The sequence below is a fragment of the Lacerta agilis genome, chromosome 1, assembly GCF_009819535.1.
Source record: "Lacerta agilis isolate rLacAgi1 chromosome 1, rLacAgi1.pri, whole genome shotgun sequence".
NCBI lineage: Eukaryota > Metazoa > Chordata > Lepidosauria > Squamata > Lacertidae > Lacerta > Lacerta agilis.
Window position 1 is genome coordinate 87,889,132 of NC_046312.1, and position 20,913 is coordinate 87,910,044.

The 20,913-nt window shown below is 38.6% G+C and overlaps 1 protein-coding gene across 3 annotated transcripts in view; it reads left to right on the plus strand.

Moving 5' to 3' along the window:
- The window catches only part of PTPN4 (protein tyrosine phosphatase non-receptor type 4), an 81,993-nt gene that overhangs the window by 45,750 nt on the left and 15,330 nt on the right, over positions 1–20,913 (plus strand). For 2 of the 3 annotated variants that reach the window (XM_033162006.1, XM_033162015.1), the window contains 10 exons: positions 1,023–1,111; positions 3,838–3,901; positions 5,580–5,752; positions 6,140–6,208; positions 11,441–11,575; positions 13,691–13,849; positions 16,092–16,257; positions 17,379–17,462; positions 17,544–17,600; positions 18,252–18,408. In XM_033162006.1, coding sequence (XP_033017897.1) covers positions 1,023–1,111; positions 3,838–3,901; positions 5,580–5,752; positions 6,140–6,208; positions 11,441–11,575; positions 13,691–13,849; positions 16,092–16,257; positions 17,379–17,462; positions 17,544–17,600; positions 18,252–18,408 — 1,153 coding nt within the window. The remainder of the gene's footprint in view (positions 1–1,022; positions 1,112–3,837; positions 3,902–5,579; positions 5,753–6,139; positions 6,209–11,440; positions 11,576–13,690; positions 13,850–16,091; positions 16,258–17,378; positions 17,463–17,543; positions 17,601–18,251; positions 18,409–20,913) is intronic. The other variant, XM_033162023.1, reaches the window with a different exon arrangement.

Genomic DNA, 20,913 nt, shown 5'->3' on the forward strand with positions numbered 1-20,913 from the left:
TGGTCCAAAGGAAAAGCAGAGCAATACAAAAGGCACCAGCTTGGCTGCAAGACCTGCCAGAAAGTGGTGTACAGGGCACCATCCAACCGTCTTAGCCCTAATTAATTGGACCCATTTCCCCTTCCCTTTTAAGTTTTTTTTTTATTTAAAAAATGTATTTCAGGCATTTGTACCCTGCTGTTCAGAGCTGCTCACATACAATCAAAACAAGTCAGTCCCTGGATGTACAATCTGTATAGGGAAAAGGGACAGAGAGGGAAGCCGAAAACCAAAATTTAGGCACTAGTTTCTAAACAGTTCTTCCTATACTAACCAGCTTGCACAATTCAAGTGTAGGAGGTGCCTGATGTTGCTGGACCTCAGCAGAGCGAATGGAATGAGCCTTCCGCTTCCTTCTCTCCCACTGAGGCAGTCTGATAGAATGGCTGCCTGCAGGGGACAGCTGAAGGGAGAGGAGGCCTCATGGAGCTAGCCTGTCACAGCAGAGCCCATGTCTCATTTTAATCAGCCCTTCTTTCTCTGTCGCTGAGACTCCACACCTCTGTTGCCATTAGTTCTTGTCCCTCAACCACCCACAGAGCGCTGAGGTTCTTCATTCAAGTTGCTTTGTTGCATAAGATTGCTTGTCAAGGTTGGGGTACTGAAATAGGGTCACGAGAAATCTTCATATGGGTGTCTGCTACACTGAAGAGTCCACTTTTGATTAACAATTATTTCTCATCCATTCTAGCCATTGCTGTAGTCTGTCTAGTCTCTCGCTTTGTTGCTCTGTTGTATAGTAGAGTTTCTGTACTGAGGAGGGATTATGGGAGGGCCTCAGACATGTTGATGGAAGGATTCGGATGCAAGGTGAAGCCAAGTAAAGAGACAGGAAGTGATTGTTGAGGCAACAATGTTTCCTTCCTGTAAACATTCTAGAACTTAATCTTGCATGTTTTCGGGCAATAAGAACTGCACGATGGTGATATGAGAGAACAGAAGACACATAAGCATTCATTTTCCCCCTGTTCTTTTTTTTATAGGATCAAAGTAACAATGAAATTATGATTGGAGTAATGTCGGGAGGCATACTAATTTATAAGAACAGGGTACGAATTAACACCTTTCCATGGTAAGGATGTGTTTTAAGGGAAACATTTTGTTTTCCACACACTTTCTTAAATCTGAATAACCTCATCATAAATTGCTAAGTGTACATCAACTCTAAATTAGTCACTCTAAAATGTAGCCTTTGAAATGTCCAGTGGTGTCTCTTGTGTGGCAATTAGCTTTTGAAAATACCAAGTTTGCCGCATAATTGTAATGTAATGATTGTAATGGAAAATTTAGTGCACTTATTTTTTATTCAGCTAGAATATTTTGGACTATCCTTTATCACACTCCGAGTTACGATTCAGTATAGCAGTGAAAGGGGAATACCTTACTGTACATGCACCGTCTAGAATAGACAGGTGCTCATCCAATTTATTATTCAGTGTATTCTGTATAGGATGTAGGGATGACAGTAAAAAGACAGTATTAAATACTGGGTTCCAAAGAGACATGGGCAGGGTTCTGTTCACGTAGCAGGACTTTTCCACCATGCCTTCCTGCTGCAGCCCCTTGCTTCCCCCCCCCAAAAAAATCACTCCTGAATGGTGGAAATCAGCAGCTCACTGTCCAAGAGTCACCTGGCGTGACAGTGCTGTATCTAATTTTTTGGTGCTTTCTTACTTACATGCCAAAAACTCACTTTTTTTTAGTTAGGGGGAAAGTAGCATGTATTCCCTGCAGAAACTTACTTGCTCAACCAACAGAGGCTGGGAAGCACTTGTCTGAAGTTCTCATTAGCATACAAAGTTACAGTTACACCCATGCATGGAATCCTATTTAAGACTGCATATGTTTTGCTGATGAATGGGGTGGGGTTTATCATGAGCGGTGTTTATTTAGCCGCACTGATACTTTTACAGTGTGACAAAAAGCAGATCCCAGGTACCAAGGAGATTACAATCTAGAATTTGATAAGGAGAAGAGCTATGCAGTCAGAGCAGTTGCACATACTTAAGTTGGTTTTCAAGGCCTAAGGGGTTTGTTGAACCAAGGGTTCACAGAATTTGGGGGGAAGATTTGAATTTGGGGGTGGGCAACTTTTTTTCTACAAGGGTAATTATTGGGGGCTGCTTACTGGCAGTGAGTGGAGCTAGAGCAAATAGAGGATGGAGCCAGAGACAAATGTATTTCAAAGTAATGAATGCTTCAGTTTTCACCTCAGCTTAGAATTCTTGTGGGATATCTTCAGTAAGCATAGGAGAATGTGCCTCTCTCTCCTCCTTCTGGCGGGGCGCCACCCATGTGCTTTAGGTTTTCTCCTAACCTTTCAGATAATATTTCAGGGCAGTGTTAGAGTTGGACAAAAGTTGTTGAGCTTTCTTTTTTCTTTTTCCTTTTTTTAAAAAGTAAAATCTCCCAAAACAACACTGCCGACATGCATTGCCGTGCATCTGGATTATTTCCACCCCGAACTGCTTTCGATAACAGTATTCTGGATATGTCTGGATGTATGGCAACCCTAGGCAGTGTGGAGGATAATCCCAGAGTTCTGGGTTTGAGCTCCATGTTGGACAAAAGATTCCTGCATTGCAGGCGGTTGGACAAGATGTCCCGCATTGTTCCAATGCTTCCAACTGATTCTTTGATTGAAACAAATCATGCTAAATATTTTCATGACTTGGTTATTCACAGAGCAGTGTGGGAATATAGCTTCTCCTTGGGAGGTTAGAACAGTCCTTTAGGGTGGATTGGTTTGGCCTACTTATTTTATTTGATGTCCCTGGGAAGTGATACAATCTTACAAGGGAGTCAATATTTGGATAGGTGTGATGCTCTCTAAGCTGTCTTGTTGGCCACACATGTAGTAAGAGGAACTCTTGATCCCAACAATAATTTGATACTTTGATGTGTTGTCATTTATTAATAGCACAGCAAATGCGCTTAAAATAAGGAATGCATACTACACAGAGACTTGCTTTAATTGAATAACTTGATTCTATTAATCATGCCTGCTTAATTGCAGCTGCACCCTTTCATCATCCATGCTCATCAGTATCTTATTATTCCTTGACAGCAGCAGCACAATAAATATGTTAAAAGAAATGTCACAGCAGTGACAACCAACATTAATTGTCATCTTGCTTACAGACAGCTCTCATAACTGTATATGGAAAGTGCCAATTGTCTTATAGGTGCATCACAATTTTAGTACTGGCACTGCTTCATCAGTTCCTTGAACCCCTTCCAGAAGTTGCATTCTGATACTCAAGGATTCTTGTATGTGATGTTATCGTATGCAAATCATGTGCAGGAGGAGAAAGATTATTACTCTATAAGAAGGCTTGCATGACTGAAATCACCCTCATTCTGATAAAAGCCAGATAGGTGCTAGTTTTGCAGCATTTTATTCTGATTTTTATGAAACAAATACTCGAAAGCTAAGGTTGCTATGTTTTACAAAGGATAAGGGAAATATCCTTTGGTCATTTGCTGAGATTAATTACCCATTCCTCCCCAACCAGGCTCAAGTGAGTTTGAACCTTCCTCCACTTCATCTATTGTAGCAATCATATATTGGGATCATTAATGTTCAAGGAATATCACTTTCTGATTGTTTTGCCTTTCTGGTGGCTGTTTTGGGGAACTTCATCATGAGCAGAACTGATCTTTACCCTCTCCCATGGATCATAGTGGCATTGGGCAACAAATATGTTTGTCATAACCTGTTCAGATCCCTTTTGGTAGATACCTTTTGTGCATTTTAAAGAAATATTACAGCATTTTGATTTTTTTTATTTCACTTAGGTTGAAGATCGTTAAAATTTCTTTTAAGTGCAAGCAATTTTTTATTCAGCTTAGAAAAGAATTGGTAAGTACTGATATTAACATTTTTACCTCAAGTTGCAAAGTGCTTCACTGTTGTCAGAGATGGTTGTCATGCAAGTTACGTCTTTGGAGCTTCATACATGATAACACTACTTCAGTAGTGTGTTATTCATTATGGAATTATCTAGTGGCAGATACTACAGTTTAAATGGTCCCTATTTTATGAAATAGTATATTAGATATTTTAAAGTTGGAGTTGTGGTCTGACTGATAGTCACTTTTGCAGACTGAAAATGGGAGGTGCAAATTCTCTTTCTTAAAAGTTCTTAATATAGGGTTGCATGAGATCATCACATGTCTTTGTCTGTGTCTGTATCTGGTGGGTAAAGGGGATAGGAAGCAGGGATTGAAGACTGCATTAAGACAGCAATGCTGTGAGTTGATTGTCTGCTCACTTCCATCAATCTGCAAGTGTGATTCAGATGCCAATAACAAACAGGTTCCTACCATCATTCTTTGCTATGAGAATGGCAAAACTCTGGTTCTTAGCTGCCAGTCAAGTAAAACAGCTTCCCACGCCTTCAGTGAGTGGCTTAACAGGTTGTCCTTGGCAAATAAGGTGCAACCATGAAAGAATAAACTGCATGATGTAAGAGAGTTGGCAAGCACAAAGAACACTAGCCAGTGTCTAAATTCAACTTTATTTACTTTTCTGGAGCTGAGCAGGTAGAATATTCTGGGTTAGTGTGCATCAGCCATTTCTGCCTGAGCCTGGGGGTGAGATTGAAGCACAGAGAGTATTGATTCCTTAAGAAACATAGACTGTGCTGCTGCTTTCTACCTTGCAATCCACTTACCACAGCAGTTTGGCAGGACTGCTATAAAGATTGAAAAACTGTAGTGTAGAGCATCATAATCTCATTGCAACTCTACACATTTTGTCATGCCGTAAGTAATCACAAGATACAGACATGGGTGGAAATGTTAGGGAGAAGATGCACACAGTGTGTGACTACCCAGATAATACAACTAGCTAATTTTATATAGAAAAATGCCAGAATAGATGGGACACAGAGGAATGTGATCCAGGAGGGAAAGTTGAGACAACGTGTGGAGTATAAGAAATTGCAAGAGAAAAAAAGGCAAAGATGGGGATTGTCCACAAGGTTTTAAAGAGAAGGGGTAATGAAGGAACCTGGCATGTCCTGGTTGCATATTATAAGTCTTTTGTCAAACCCTTTTGTTCATTTGGAAGCCTTTCTGAAGTTCAAAAGAGTATCAGCAATAGTGGACACGTTTCTTTCAAATATGGATTTCCTAGCACTACTGATGATCTGTAATGAAGGAAGAAGGTAAATTTAACAGGTTTGGTCAGTGTCATATATGAACTGAATATGTTTTCCTAGAACACAGGATTTTTATGACAGACATGCAGGTGTTCTATAGCAAATAGACCAATATGAAAAGGGTTTGAGAACCACCATGGTTAAAATATTGTCAGGAGTTTGTTTTTGTTTTTTTAATGACTGGGAGTTGATTTAACAGCCAGGAGAGAGAAGAAATAGATCCCTAATTACAGTGCTCCCTAGATAACCAGAAGGTCCTTTTTCTTGGAATATTTGTGTGTTTTTTGAAAGAGAACCATTTCTTAAGAACTGTAGCCTCAACTACATTTCAGAGTGCAAGGCTAAATTTGTTGAAATTAAATCTTTTTGTCCCAGCATGAATCTAGAGAAACGTTACTTGGATTCAACATGGTGAATTATCGAGCGTGTAAAAATTTATGGAAAGGTTGTGTAGAACACCACACTTTTTTCCGGCTAGACAGACCACTCCCCCCTCAGAAGAACTTTTTTGCACACTACTTTACTTTGGGTTCAAAGTACCGGTACTGGTAAGTTTGGGCCATATTATATGTTTTATGTAAAAATAGGGAGGGATATCAGCATATGTATTCACCAGCCAGAAAATCTCTGTTGTTAATCCCTGATACAATGTATTACTATTTGACCTTTTAAAGACTTGGATAAATTCTGTGGCCAATGTAGTATCCTTCAGTATCTGATAATAGTATCAGTTCAGGTAGGAATTGCTTGGCAATTAGTAAAAGTATCCTAGAATATGGAAAGCCTCTGGTTTCATCAGGTCTAACGTGCATTCACTGTTAGTGTAGTAATTTTACTGTTGGACTTGGATGCACCAGTGTGCTCATATTTAGGCAAAATAGTTTTCCCCACACTTCTACTACTATTTTCTTCACAATCTCAATATTTTATTTCAGTGGGAGAACAGAAGTCCAGTCTGTACAGTATGGTAAAGAAAAGGCAAATAAGGACAGGGTATTTGCCAGGTAAGCAATTTCAAGTTATTTGCATCTTGTACTATTGTCTGTGGATTGTTACAGTAGCTTATTTTACCTGTTTTGAATTCTCTTCTTCCCTCAAAATCAGCAAATTACAACAACTTTGTGCAGAAATTACTGGGCAGATTTTAATGTATGGTGCAACATACTACAAATTAATTCTGTACCAAAGTGAAATACATTAATATGTTTTCATATCGTATCATCATAATACATATTCCCTTAATGCAAATTCCCTTTTTATGCATACTTTGAATATGTAAAGTGTGAAGACAGGCTATGCTTGTTGTCATTGGCTTTCCTTGGTGGCTGTGCGTTCATTGTTACACCGAATCTGTTACAGTGAATGGTCTGAAAATCTGATCAGCTAGGTTTCTGGATTACACAGTGGAACTGTAAACACATGTCTGTACACACATCTGAACCTATTTTCTATGTTTGGTGGAGTCAGCTCCTTGAGAACAGTAGATGAATGGAAAATTTAGTCTTCTGCTAGGGGGATTTCATGTCTCTGTGGCCACTAGTATTGTTCTGGCCAAAGGACAGGCCATGGTTAGTTTCATAGAACTAACATGATTTTCAGTTCAATAGAAACAAGAGTGGATAACTTTGGGGTCTTTGGTGCAGCTACAACAGGGAGCAGCAACAAGCCGAGGCAGTGCAGCTACATCCAAGCACATTGAGAGAGTGAAGGGGTAGGAGAGACCAAATGAAAGAATGAGAGTTTGTCCTTCAGTTTGAGAGAGATGCAAGGGGGAAGGAAGGGTGAAATGGATCCTCAGCAGGATAAATCCAAGAGTTGGGGAAAGTGGGTTTTCCCAAACAACATCACTGGACAGAATGCAGAGGTATCGGAACAGGCAGCAGATTGGGAGCTTCCGAAAATATCTACATTGGCTTCCAGTAGGCTTCTGAGCACATTTAAAAGTGTTGCTGTTGATCTTTAAAGCCCTAAACTGCTTTGGCGCTGTATACCGGAAGGAGTGTCTCCACCCCCATCATTTAGCCTAGACACTGAGATCTAGCTTCGAGGGTCTTCTGCTGGTTCCCTCACTGCGAAAACTGAAGTTACAGGGAACCAGGCAGAAGACCTTCTCAGTAGTGGTGTCTGCCTTGTGGAATGCTCTCCTATCCGATGTCAAGGAAATAAACATCTATTTGATTTTTAGAAGACATCTGAAGGCAGCCCTGTATTGGGAGAATTTTAACGTTTTATGTTTTCTTGTGTTATTAATATTTTGTTAGGAGCCACCCAGAGTGAGATGGGCAGCAAATAATTGAATTGAATTGAATTGAAGTTGAGCATAGTGTCTGCCTACAAGACTGGAAAATAGAAAACCTGGGTGTCTGCTGAAAGAAGTTTCCTAGAAGGAGAAAAGGCTAGAGATGTCAAGGCTACTTCTTGAAAAGGGGGCAATAGGTGCTTTATGCTGTGTTTTGGTACTAGGTAGAAAGTCACAAAAGCACTCAAGGCTCAGGGGGTGGCAAGGTGTCACCCTGATTGCATTAGGTTTCATTAGGATGCAAGGGGAATTGGCTTTCACATGTCCAAGCAGCCCATAACCCAGGGCATTTAATAGTTATTTTTTTGTTGGGAGCCGCCCAGTGTGGCTGGGGCAACCCAGTCAGATGGGCAGCATTTAATTACTATTATTATTATTAGTAGTAGTATTATTATGCTTTTCCATTTCTATGGAGGCTAGTTTGGTTAGATTGTTTTCATTTTGTTTGACAGACCTTGCCTGCTTAGCAACTGTAAACAGATAAAAAAGAAGCTAAGGGACAAAATGGAGCTGATATGGCAACAGGACCCTGCTTATCAAAGGCCCATTTCACTCAAACACCAGTCTGTGAACTGCAGGCACTATTAAATGTCATCTTCACACAAACTTTGGATGCGTCTAAAGCATGATTACTCAACAGTTCAAAGGGAATAATTATTTAACTCCTTAAAAGTGTTTAGGATGGTAAATTTGATAACCTCTCCAGAATGACAGCATGAACTTGCTTCTTCAGTTTTCAAGCATTCTGCTGTTTGTACCTTTGCAACTTTTTGGTGCTTAAAGAAATGCCTTCATCAATCATTCTGCTTTTGTAATGACCACTAAGATAAGAGGCAAATGTGGCTTGGTACATAGATTTCATCTTGTTGGTCAGAGTTCCATCGTTGTCTCCTATGCTATTTAATTGTTATATGAAGCTGGTGGGAGCTGTCATCAGGAGAATTGGGAGTGAATTGTCATCAATATGCAGGTGACACCCATCTCTAGCTCTGTTTCATCTGAGTTAGGACAGGCAGTTGACATGTTAGACTGGTGCTTGGAGGTATTGGACTGAATAGGGCAAAAAAACAGGGGGGGGGATAAAGGAGAAGAAACTGAATCCTGAAGAGATAAAAATGTTGTGTATCCCAAGGTCTCACATCTAGAAATTAGGGAGATGCCATATTCTGGACAGGTGGTACTCCTGTGGAAGGAGCAGGCCTGTAGTTTGTGAGTGCTCCTGGATTCAACACTGTCAGTGGAGGCTCAGGTGTCCAGGAGTGCCATTTTGTAGCTTTAGCTGGTCTAGAAATGACTTGACCACCATATTCAATACTCGGGTAACTTCCAGATTGGATTATTGCAGTGTGCTTTATGTGGGGATGTCCTTGAAGACAATTCAGAAATTTCCATTGGTACAAAATGCAGTGGTTGATTATGGGCTGTGGTTCCATTTACATCTCACATAACTCCTGTTTTAGAATAACAGCATTGGTTGCCAATTAATTTCTGGGCCCAAGGTGCTACCAATAGTGCTTAAATTCCTAAATATCTGAAAGACCATCTCCTTCCCTACAGTCCCTCAGGTCCTAAGAGCAGCAGAAGAGAGCCTCTTGGTAGTTCCACAGCCCTCAGAAGCTCAGGTGGTGGTGGTGTCCCAGGAGGGAGCATTCTTTGTAGTAGACCCTCGGTTGTGGAGCTGCCCACAGAGATGTGTCTTGCAACATCAGTATACAGCTTTAGGTGCATTCTGAAGACACACATCTTCACCCTGGCTTTTGATACCTGAGAAGTATGTTTTTAGCATACCTTAACTCTTAGTTCAGTCGTTTAGTCGTGTCCAATCACGAAGAGTCGGACACGACTGAACAACAACAACTCTTAGTTCAGTGTACCTCTTCACTAATAGGGCATCTCTATCTTAAATATTTTAATCCTCCAAAATACAGTTGAAATTTCAAAGCCAAGACTGGTGACCTGAGTTGTTTGGAAATTTATTTTGCCCTCTGTACTTGTTAGATAATTTCCCATAACCTAGTTAATGTGAGATGGAATTGAAATTAAAATCTCTGCAGTGTTTTGAGTTACCTAAAAGTAAACCATAGAAATGAAGCAGTATTTTTTTGACATGGTTGGGCACTTATTAGAAGAGGAAGCCCTGAGAAGTGTATTGCTGTAATGTGGTGAACGTTTCTTTGAATTGCCACAAAGAACAGGAAGCTTAGGTAACGTGTAAGTGGGTGGGTCTCCAAGGTTAAAACAGTTAATAATCAAATGTTCAAAATACAGTTTGACAATTAAATGTTTCTGCTGTGTTGGCTGCTGAGGGACACTACTACAAACACAACTTTTCACTTGGTAATTAAGGTGAGTGTTTCTAGGAGTTGCAATGTTCTTAGAAAGAGAATTCAAGCTCATTCAACCTACAGAAATCCCTGTTAAATGCAACAAGTCTAAAACCATCAGCATTTGGATGTTTATATTCTTAAAAAGTCTTTATTAATCCTTACAGGATTAATTCTTTCCTAGACTACAATAGATATAGTTGGCAAAGTATTTGCTAGAGTTGTCTATTATACACCTTTTTAATTCTGTTTCCAATATTTTTTATTTAAAAGCCTCTGAAAAGTTTATTGCATCTTGCAGTTATAATCATGTTAGATTTGCAAATTATTTTGTTCATTTTAATCTGGAAATCATCTGGCTAGGTCGCAGAGAAGTCTTGCCTATTTAAATTTCATATAGATGTACCTCTCTCTCTCGTCTCTCGTCTCTCACACGGTTTGCTTTAGAGATGGTTGTTTGTTTCATTAGCTTGGTTGTGCTCCTCTTTTGATAAGAAAAGTACTTTAATGCAGCTGTTTAGTTTAATGTCAGAAACTATGGACTAGTACACATAGTTGCATAAAAGATGGTTGTGTGTAACAAAATCTGATCGCCGTTTTTGAGGAAAAGCAAAAAAAGCAGCCGGGAAAGAGGGCAATACTTAATCCTTTTCTGCTTGCCTGTGTTTCACTGTAGTACCACTTCCACAAACACTTCTCCTACTGGAACCTTAATACCGTCCTTGTAGGCCCTGCTCCAAGTGTCTGTGAAGTGAAGTGGAGCATGTGGCTGCCAAAGAGAGGGCCTTATTGGTAGTGAATTGGCTATAGAATAGCCTTTCCAGAAAGGTTTGTCTACTTCCTATATGGTCTTTTTCCAGTGTCAAGTAAAGACCTTTTAATTATCTAGGCTTTTCAACTGAATTTACAGCCCAAAATTTAAAACAATCTTACACTGCTTCAGTGCATGGGTGGTTTTTTTGCTGCCTTTTATTAATTGTTGTTGGCTTTAATTATTATTGTACACTGTGTTTTTAATTGTTTGCCTACCAAATGTTCATTGATGGGCAGCTATATAAATCTAATAGCAATGATAAATAAAGTGGCATATCTGAATTCATAGTGATTCAGTATCGTAGTGAGAAAGACTTTGCCACAGCAAAAGCTATGATTTGGTTGTTCATATTCATGGATTTAGGGTTCTGCATCATATTTCTTTAGGTGCCCTGAACAGAGCTGTCAACCCTCCCTGCTGTTCCCCGCTGCTATATACATAGCTGTCAACCCTCCCTGCTCAAAACAGAATAAAAAATAAAAAAATTCCTTCCAGTAGCACCTTAGAGACCAACTAAGTTTGTTCTTGGTATGTGCTTTCGTGTGCATGCACACTTCTTCAGATCTCCCTGCTGTTTCCCAATGCTATAATAAGGGAATTTCCCGCAAAAAAAGGGAAAGGTTGACAGCTATGGCCCTGAAACCCCTTGCACTATTTGGAAGAAATATTTAAATAACAAGTCAGTGTATCAGCCCTGGTATAGGGGAAAGCTAATGCTATTTTCTTGTTCACTTCAATTCCCAATTAATTTCTTCAGAGAACTTCCAGATACATATTGGTAATTTTTGTATTGTTTTAGATCCCCAAGTAAACCTCTGGCTCGCAGATTGATAAGCGGGATGGACTGGGAGGTTGTCAGCAGGAATTCAATGTCTGATGACAGGTTAGAAACTCAAAGTTTACCATCCCGCTCTCCACCTGGAACCCCTAATCAGTAAGTAAAATTGAATAGTCCCTGAGCCACTCGTTACCTCTTATTTTTTATTTTGTTAAGGAAGGGAAAGTACTTGAGATCCGTTTTTTTGGAGGGATGTGTATTGAACCATAGTTATTTCCATACTAATCATTTGAAAAGAAATTGTGAGGCAACACAGAGCCAGATTGACCAAAGTGTATGTTATAATAATCACATATAAAGAGAAACAAGCAAACCTTAAATTAAATTATATTATATTGAAGGAAAAGCAGTTGTGAGTTTCAGGATGTGCTCCCAGGTTGAGCCCTGCACTAGTTCTGCCTTCACCCAGACACTATTTTCATTGCATCAGAAAAACAGGCCTGATTCTAAACCATAGTTTATGGCTATTGAATGGCCTGAGTGAGCCTTGGACTAGCATGTCTGTCTCTCCTCCTTCCTCATTGCCATGAGGAAGGTATTGGAAACATTCATTTCCACATCACACATATAGTTAGTTTAAGCTTTGTTTCTGATCCTTGCTAATTTCATAAACCGTGTATCAAATTCACTGCAATTTGCATTTTGGATGTAACACAAATTGTTACTTGTTTAAATCGGGAGGTGGATGCTTGCTATCCCTTTCTTGTGGCTGTGCTGAAGGAGAGGGATGTGTGACCAGCCATTTACATACACTGTAGCACAACACTATGGTTTACATCAGTCTGTGTTACTGTTGCAATGAAACCTCTAGCTCTACAACTTGAATGTGTGTGTAGGAAATCTAATGTGACCTAAATGAGAGGGAAGTCATGTTTCTGAGTTAAGTGCTGTGTGTGTACATATGACTTCTTTTATAAAAAAAACTAAACCACAGTGGGAACCTTTCCACATAGGTGGAAAGTCAGATTGTGTCAAAAGAGGAAATAACATTTTTTCCTGACGTATACTGGCCTTTTCCCTCCATTTATATCTGGATTGCTGGGATCCTGCAGGAAGAGAAGGCAGGGTGCTGTATCCAATGCTAGTCCTGCTCAGAGTAGACCCATTGAAGTTAATTGACCTGAAGGTTTGAGCCAGCTAGCCCCACCCTGTTGCTGTTTCTAAGGAGGAAGCTACTATGTAAGCAGTTGTTTGTGAAGGGCAGCTGTGTCTATGGTGAGGATGCAAATGCAGCTCATGACTGTAGAAAGTGTGATTCATGGTGTGCCTGGGTTACTTCATATTTCAAATTTTTTCTGGTTTATTTTATTATACTTTTGCATTTGTATTTGCTGTAGTTTTATTGTGTGTTCTTTAGTACTAATCTGTTCAGTGTTTTGGGGGCCTTGACCAAAAAGTGGTATAGAAATAAACTGATGATAACTAACTTGGGTACATGTATTTCAAGAGGTCTATTCCGTATAGGTCTAGCACTGGATTCAACCCAATGAATTTTTATTAGAAGCCTTTATGTTGGTATTTGTGAACTTCTTAATAGACAAATATACAAAGTTTTAAAAACTACAGTTATACCTACTACTCACTAAAGTTGATTTGTTGGAGCAGTAGTGGTAATAGGATTTGTGATGGTGGCTTATCTGTTGATGCATATTTTTTCTTTCTTCGGTGTAATATATTTCTATGGTGCTTTGCTAGTAAACACTAATGGGGAATATATTCCATCTAAATCAAAGGACACTGTTTAATTCATGCATTTAGGATTACAGGCAGTGGCTTTGACCCAAACCTGGCCTTCATGGAATGGAAGGATTCTTTCTGTCTACAGAAAGTTTTAGATCCTCTAGCGGGGGGGGGGTCATGCTGACAAAATGGGGGGAGCAACTGCTGCCGATTTTTTTCATCCCCTGCAGCCTCCCACCCACTGTTTAGAAGGATTACCCAATCCTCGGGATCAGATTTTTGGAGGACACACAGGGCTGCTGGGGGAATGGGTAAAAACCACCTCTTTCCTAATCTCCCTTCTGCCAGTGATAATGTCTTCTAAACAAGTTTGATTTGGGGGATGTTCCTGCCAGGGGTACTGTGTCCAAGACACAATAAATTAAGAGGAATAGATAAGTTTTAGAAGCATTTTTGTAAAAAGGCATAAATCAGCTAAGTCTTGACGAGCATACCTGCAATTATTGAACAAAGTGTTCTTTTCCTTATTAGTCGCAACTCTGCATTTACTCAAGAGGGAAACCGTTTACGGCCATCTTCAGTTGGGCATCTAGTAGACCATGTTGTTCATCCTTCACCAAGTGAGGTTTTTGCAAATCACCGATCTCCTTCTTCCACCCAGGCCAACAGTATCATTCTGGAATCATCACCGTAAGCGTAGTTTTTATAATGCTTTATTTTATAGCAGAACAACAACAAAAAAAGGTTTTTAAAAGCTACACCTAAAAATAATCTACATTTTGTGTTTTTAATGTATTGTGTGTGTTGATGTTAGCTGTCCTGAGCCTGGTCCTGGCCAGGGAGGGCAGGGTATAAATAAATTGTTGTTGTTGTTGTTGTTATATTTTTATAGGTTGACAGCCCCTTTCTTTAGTGATCACTTTGCAAATGAAAACTGATGTAGCACAAGTGTAGCATTTTTAAGAGAAGCATAATGTAAATAAACAACATGTTGACAAAGACTTGGCTACAAATCAGGAGTTGTTTGTTCAGATTTCACCTCGGCCATCAGGTGGCCTTAGGCAAGCAATTAAGTCATACTAATCTGACTTAAACTGGCATGCTGTAAGGATCTCAGTAATGTACATGAAACCTTGTGTTCCTTGCACTATATACATGTTAAACATGTAGTGAGTAATACTTATTATTATTTTTATAAATATCGTCCATCCTGACTCTTGACAATATAGTTGGCCATAACCAGTGTCAGTTTGTTAGAAGTTCCTGTGTTCAGTTCCTGGCATCTCCAGTGGAAGGGAGTTTAATTCGGCCCTAGTTCACATAAAAAATCATATGCCCTATGTGTTCAAATAGTTGTGTGGCCATTCCGAATGATTTTTGTCAATTGAAAGGTATGTTTAGTATCTGTATTTTTTATCATGAAAGCAGTAGTTGGGGGGGGGGACATGCATAACAGGCAATTCAAATGTGTTTTTAAGAATCCTTTTTTCTCTGTGTCAAATATGAAACTATGTCATTTTACACAGTAGTCTAGATATATGTAACACAAACAGAGCTTATTAGAGTAGGATTTTTTCCTTTTTTATTTGATTATGCAAATTGCTGGATGCAGTAATACAGAGGGCTGCTTTGACTGCAAAATAGTCTGCTTTCACATCTATTGTCTAAGCATTCATAAGGAAATTCAAAGCTGACTGGGCAAATATAAAGCAGGCAAGGTTTTGCCCAAAGCTTTCATCCCTAGTTCTCACAATTCATTATGGTAACACATTACAGTGTGTTACACTCACAACCACTGTGTTGCTTTACCTAGTTTCAATGGTAGCTTATTTCACATAGTCTGTTTATAAACAAATGCATAGTTTCTTTATTGCATTTTTAAAAAGAAATAACTTTATTGTGACTTTATTCGTGCACATTGTGTTATAACAAAAGTGTGTACTGATCAGGAGTTGGGACAGACCACAGATGAAGCTAGGACATTCTTAGGTAACACTGACTTGTTTTGCGTGAATGAGAACCATTAGTCATTTATCAAATTAGTTTTGTATGTTTGTGGATTTCACTGTCCCAATGGTGAATTAATGTTGATTAGAAATGTTTGACAGTGATCCAATGACAGCTGCAGTTACTATTAATTTTTATTCAAAATAAAAAGTAATAATATATCACATCTGTCACATTTGCAAAAGTTCTGTAGAAATTTCCAGTATGAATAAGTACCCAATTAAATTCATGTACTGTAAATTGATTATCCACTTGAATACTGGTAAATCACTGACCGGATGTGGCCTACAGACATGTCAAGTTACTACCGGTAATTGGAATATGTGTAATCAGGCCAACTTTCAACCTGTCCTTCAACAGAGCACTTTGTGCAGATCACTTCTAAAGCACATGGGTTTACACAACATCAGATGTTCAGACATGCAATAAAAGTGGGCTTCTTGTTTCCACATCTTGATTGAGGATCTCCTCCTTTCTTAACTGTAAAATTTGCCCCAACTAGTAAGTGGGAGAGTTGAAATTTTAGAATGAAATCCCTTACATAGGACTGCTCTGTGTTTTTAATGGGATAAAAGCAACAAATTATTGAGATCTCATTTGTCATCTAAGATTTAATTTGGAGGCCTTGTGAATTAAATACTTAAGGGAGGGGTGCATAAAATTATTTTTGAAATGATCCTATATATTAATAGCAAATTCATTCTCTCATATGTGAACCCTTAGGTAGCCAAAAGACAACACTCCTGTCAAAGAGTAATAGCAGGCTTGGGAAAACCCCAACTTTTGCAGAAGAAAAAAAAATTAGTCAGGGAACCATAATTGAGGGTGCAAGCCAATAATTCCAAAGTCTTTTTAAGTGATAGTTTCTCTTTATTTAGCATGCAGTTCGGAGTTTTAATGAGATTTCTTTTCATTTTGTTTGTAGATCTCAAGAGACCCCTGTAGATGGGCAACCACCTGCACTGCCACCTAAACAATCTAAAAAGAATAGTTGGAACCAAATTCATTATTCACTTTCTCAGCAAGAATTGGATAACCATATCAATGAAACGTACGATGATGATTCTTCATCATCTCCTGAAAAATCTACAGTAAGAAGCTACTTTAAATTTGTTTGTCTAGTTTGAGTTAATATTCTTCTTGGAGGGGGGGGGAATTAATCAGTATCAGTAGGTCTGATGGAAGTAGATTCAACTAGAGTGAATTAATAACATATAAATAATGGTCCTCAGGTTCCCTACCCCAGTTCATCATGCTCTTGGTGAAATGGTACTTGAGTTCAAAAAAATGCTTTTCATATAACTCTTATTTCATGGATAATAGAGTATAGACACAATGTAAAGCAAATCCTGTGTAACATTTTCATGGTGTAGCTCTGGGATATTTTATAGCATGTATTAATTTATTTGATCTATTTATATTCCATATGAAAAACCTTTAGGCATAATAGCTATGAGATGTCTTTTCAAAATATTTGCATAAATCATATTCCCAAACTGTAGCTTTATAGTACACAATATAATTCCCTTATTTGCACACACCACATACCCTTTCAGTGAGCCAGGCAACTTTCATTATACTTATGCAAACCAAGATTGTAGGTACAGTACTTGGAGTACACTTCCTCGTAATGAATGCATTGCTGGTGCTTCGGTCATTTTTGCATCAAACAAGTCAGTAGTAAAACCATTAACTTTCAAGAAAATTCCAACAATGTCTCAAGGAAATTGTTACAGGTAGGTAGCTGTGTTGGTCTGCCATAGTCAAAACAAAATAAAATTAAAAATTCCTTCCAGTAGCACCTGGAACTAAGCAACTAAGTTTGTTCTTGATCTGAAGAAGTGTGCATGCACACGAAAGCTCGTACCAAGAACAAACTTAGTTGGTCTCTAAGGTGCTACTGGAATGAATTTTTTATTTTATTTTGTTTCAAGGAAATTGAAACTTGAAAATATCTTCTTATATGAATACTGGTTTTCAAGTAAATGTGTTATAGGATTAGCTATAAATTTCTAGTCCATCTGTACACCCCCACCCCCCGGACCTGCCATAACACCTTTCTTCTCTTTCAGTCTTAAACAGTTATGTGCTCATTGTTAATAAGAGACATTAACTAGCTATGCAATAGATGATGAATTATGGATCACGTGGGGTTTCAGTAGTGCCTAAAGAAATTCAGGTATGGAGAATAACGAGATGTTTTCATTTACAGCCCAATGGTGGGATTCCCCATGACAATCTTGTTCTGATCAGAATGAGACCAGATGAAAATGGAAGATTTGGTTTCAATGTAAAGGTATTAAGACCTACCCTTTTAATGTATTTTTGAATACAGCTCGTGCTTTACATTCTTTAATTATTGTCCTTTCCTTTAAAGGGTGGATATGATCAAAAGATGCCTGTCATAGTGTCTAGAGTGGCTCCAGGAACACCTGTAAGTTCTCAGAGAAAGTTTGCAGTGATGTCTACTTAGATACATTATTTCAAAGTGCTTTTTATTCCCTTTGCTTATCCCCTGGCAGTATGTAGCAATCTAATGTTCAAAACATGCCACTATCATAAATAGTCTTGGAAAAGGACTCTAATAGAGAATCTCCAGTGCTTTAATATAGAAGAATTCATGATTTGCTGTAGTACATATATCTGATCAAATATAATTTTCCTATGCTTCATTTTTCTTCTACAATATATAATGTAGTGGTTGAAAAATCCTGTTTGTGTGTGTCATGCTCTGCTTCCCAAAAAGTGTATATTGGCATATTTAAAGCTTAGTTTAAATTGGAAAATGAGTTTTTTTTAATTCACAGAGATAATAATTGTTTATAGGATAAATAAATTGGAAAAATAAACTTTATCTTACCAACGACAAAATGGTTGCACTGCCAAAATTTGGGTTAAACCAAGGTTCATAAATTATTTATCAGGTCTGAGTCTTTATTTTTTTCATATATTCAGACCGTAGTGATTAAATCTTCAGATCAAAACCACCACAGTATCTTGATACTGAGTTCTTTGTTACTTAAAAATAAGACAGCAAGCCCTATTTGTAATATCCACTGCATTAAACACTTGTTTCATGTTGCAGGCAGATGTTTGTGTTCCTCGTTTGAATGAAGGAGATCAGGTTGTACTGATCAATGGCAGGGATATTTCAGAACATACCCATGATCAAGTTGTTATGTTTATTAAAGCTAGCTGTGAGAGGCACTCAGGGGAGCTTGTGCTCCTAGTTCGACCCAATGGTGAGTAATTTTATCAGTGGAAAGCATGCTTGCTTTTTGCTGTTTTACCATGTTCCTTTCAGGGCGTTTGTTATGTCTCCTACTATTCTTATACTGCCTATGCATTTTCTACAACTGTGTAAAATACCAGAGAGGGTTGTGTTAAATGAAAGCAGTCAATGCATCTTGTGGCATCTTTTAACAAGAATTGTATGACACAAGCTTTTGTGGACTCAAGCCCACTTCATCAGATGCCACAATCTTAGTTAACATGTACGTTAAGAAGAAGATTGTAAGGTGGGCATTGAGTGGTAATGAGATTTTTAAAATGCAGTCAGTGATAAAATACAAAGAGTTTACCTGTACTAACAACAAGAATCCAGTAATTATTTCCTCACTTCCAGGTGTGCCATACATTTCATTGCTTCCCTTCCCCAATGCCCTTATCACTCTCGTAGGTATAACAGGGGTACACAAGTGACATAGCCTCATATACCATTACAGAATTTCATTGGCTGACGTTAATTTCCAGTATTATGAAAGAGGAAGTAATATTTTTCTGTCTGCTTTCTCTGTGCTGTTCAGAGTGTTATACGTGTCTTGTCATGTCTTTTGTTACTCACCTTTTTCCTGTGCTAAGAAAGCCAAACATTTCAGCTTTTCCCCATAGGGAAATTGTTTCAACATCATTGATCAGTTGAGTTCCTTTTTCTTTTCTTACTCAGATAATTAGTTTTTATTTTAACTGGATGGCCAGAACACAAAATTTCAAATGCAAGCACACCATGGATTTAGAATACTAGTGGACTTATTTTTATTCTTTCTTAATTTCATTCCTTTGCCAATTTATTTCAGTCATCGTTTCCTGGTTAGTCACTACTAATTCAGACTCCATCTGTGTATATGAAACTAGTGTTCCCCCCTTGTTTATGTTTCTACTCTTAACTTACATTGAATCTGATTTGCTATTTTGTTGCCTGTTTAACTAACCTGTAGAGATTCTACTGGAGTAACTCCACCTGGGTTTTCAGCAGCCCTAATACCTTGGTGTCATCTTCGTACTTGGCCATCCTGTCTTCAAATCACTTTTGAAGAGGCTAGATAGCACAAGGAACCCCTATTTCCCTCTACAGTGGTACCTCGGTTTACAAACTTAATCCGTTCCAGAAGTCAGTTCTTAAACCGAAACCATTATTAAACCGAAGCGTGCTTTCCCTAATGAGGCCTCCTGCCAGCGGTGCCCTTCCACCATTCGGATTCTGTTCTTAGACCAAGGTAAATTTCTCAAAACGGGACACTACAGTCATACCTCTGGTTGCATTCATCATGGGATACGAATGCGCCGAACCTGGAAGTACCGGAATGGGTTACTTCCAGGTTCAGTGCTTCGTGCGTGCGCAGAAGCACTAAATAATGCTTCTGCGCAGATTCGGCGCTTCAGTTTGCGCTCTTTTCATGTTGCGAATGGACCTCCGGAACGGATCCTGTTCGTAACCAGAGGTACCACTGTACTTCCGGTTTTGCAGAGTTTGTAAACCGAATCATTCGTAAACAAGACTCTTCTTAAACTGAGGTACCACTGTATTGTGTAAATTCCTGAATTTTGCTTGTAGTTCGATTCATAAGAGGAATTGTCCTCATATCCTATGACATAGTTGTTTACTCAGGGCCCTTTGGTGAGCAACTTGTTTGGAGGTCCAAATATATAATGTCTACCAGAGCCTAATATTTGTTTGATACACTCAGAACATTCTGAAAAGCTTGGTGTAGCAAGAGAAGTCTTTTCTAGCTGTCAGAGTTATTCTCAATTAGCAACCTTAGTTCTGTATGTCTTAATCATTTGAACTCTTAACAATGTTGTCCACCAATTTACAGATGAACCTGTAATTTCCTGGGTTTCAGATTTCTGGCATAGTTACTGATTTTAGTGAGTAGCATATTTCCCTCATTCAGGTTCTAGAGAACCCTTGAATTTTTGTCACCCGCACTCAGAGACAGGTTGGTTTTTAAGTATGCAGTTATCCCCTAGAGTCACCTTGTATTTGACTTAGTTCTTCAGATTCCCTCCCCTACAAAAAAAAGTCATTTGGGTGTGTCTGTCTTAACTGATTCACAGTGAAGACCAGCATAAAGTTCATTTAGCATCTCTGCAGTCTTTCTCTTCTCTCCATAATAAATCATTTCACACATTGTCATCTAATGGTCTGACTTCCTCTCTTGCTCATTTCCTGCTTCTGATGTATTTATAGAATTTTTTGCTGCAATGTTCTTGTAGCAATATATTCTTCATCGTAATATTTTTGCTTGTCTTGAATTATTCTTACCAAAGTTTGTAGTCCTTAATTTTTCTATCATGGCAAAACTTTTTAAAGCAAGCCTTTTTATATAGTTTCTTGGTCTCTGTTTATTAACTCGTGTTCTAAAACTAGCAGTCCTAGGCACACTTCTTTGGGGAATTGGTCTCATTTAACTTAGTGGGACTTACACTAACAAGGAAATGATGAATTGGATCTGGCTGCAGGTGTC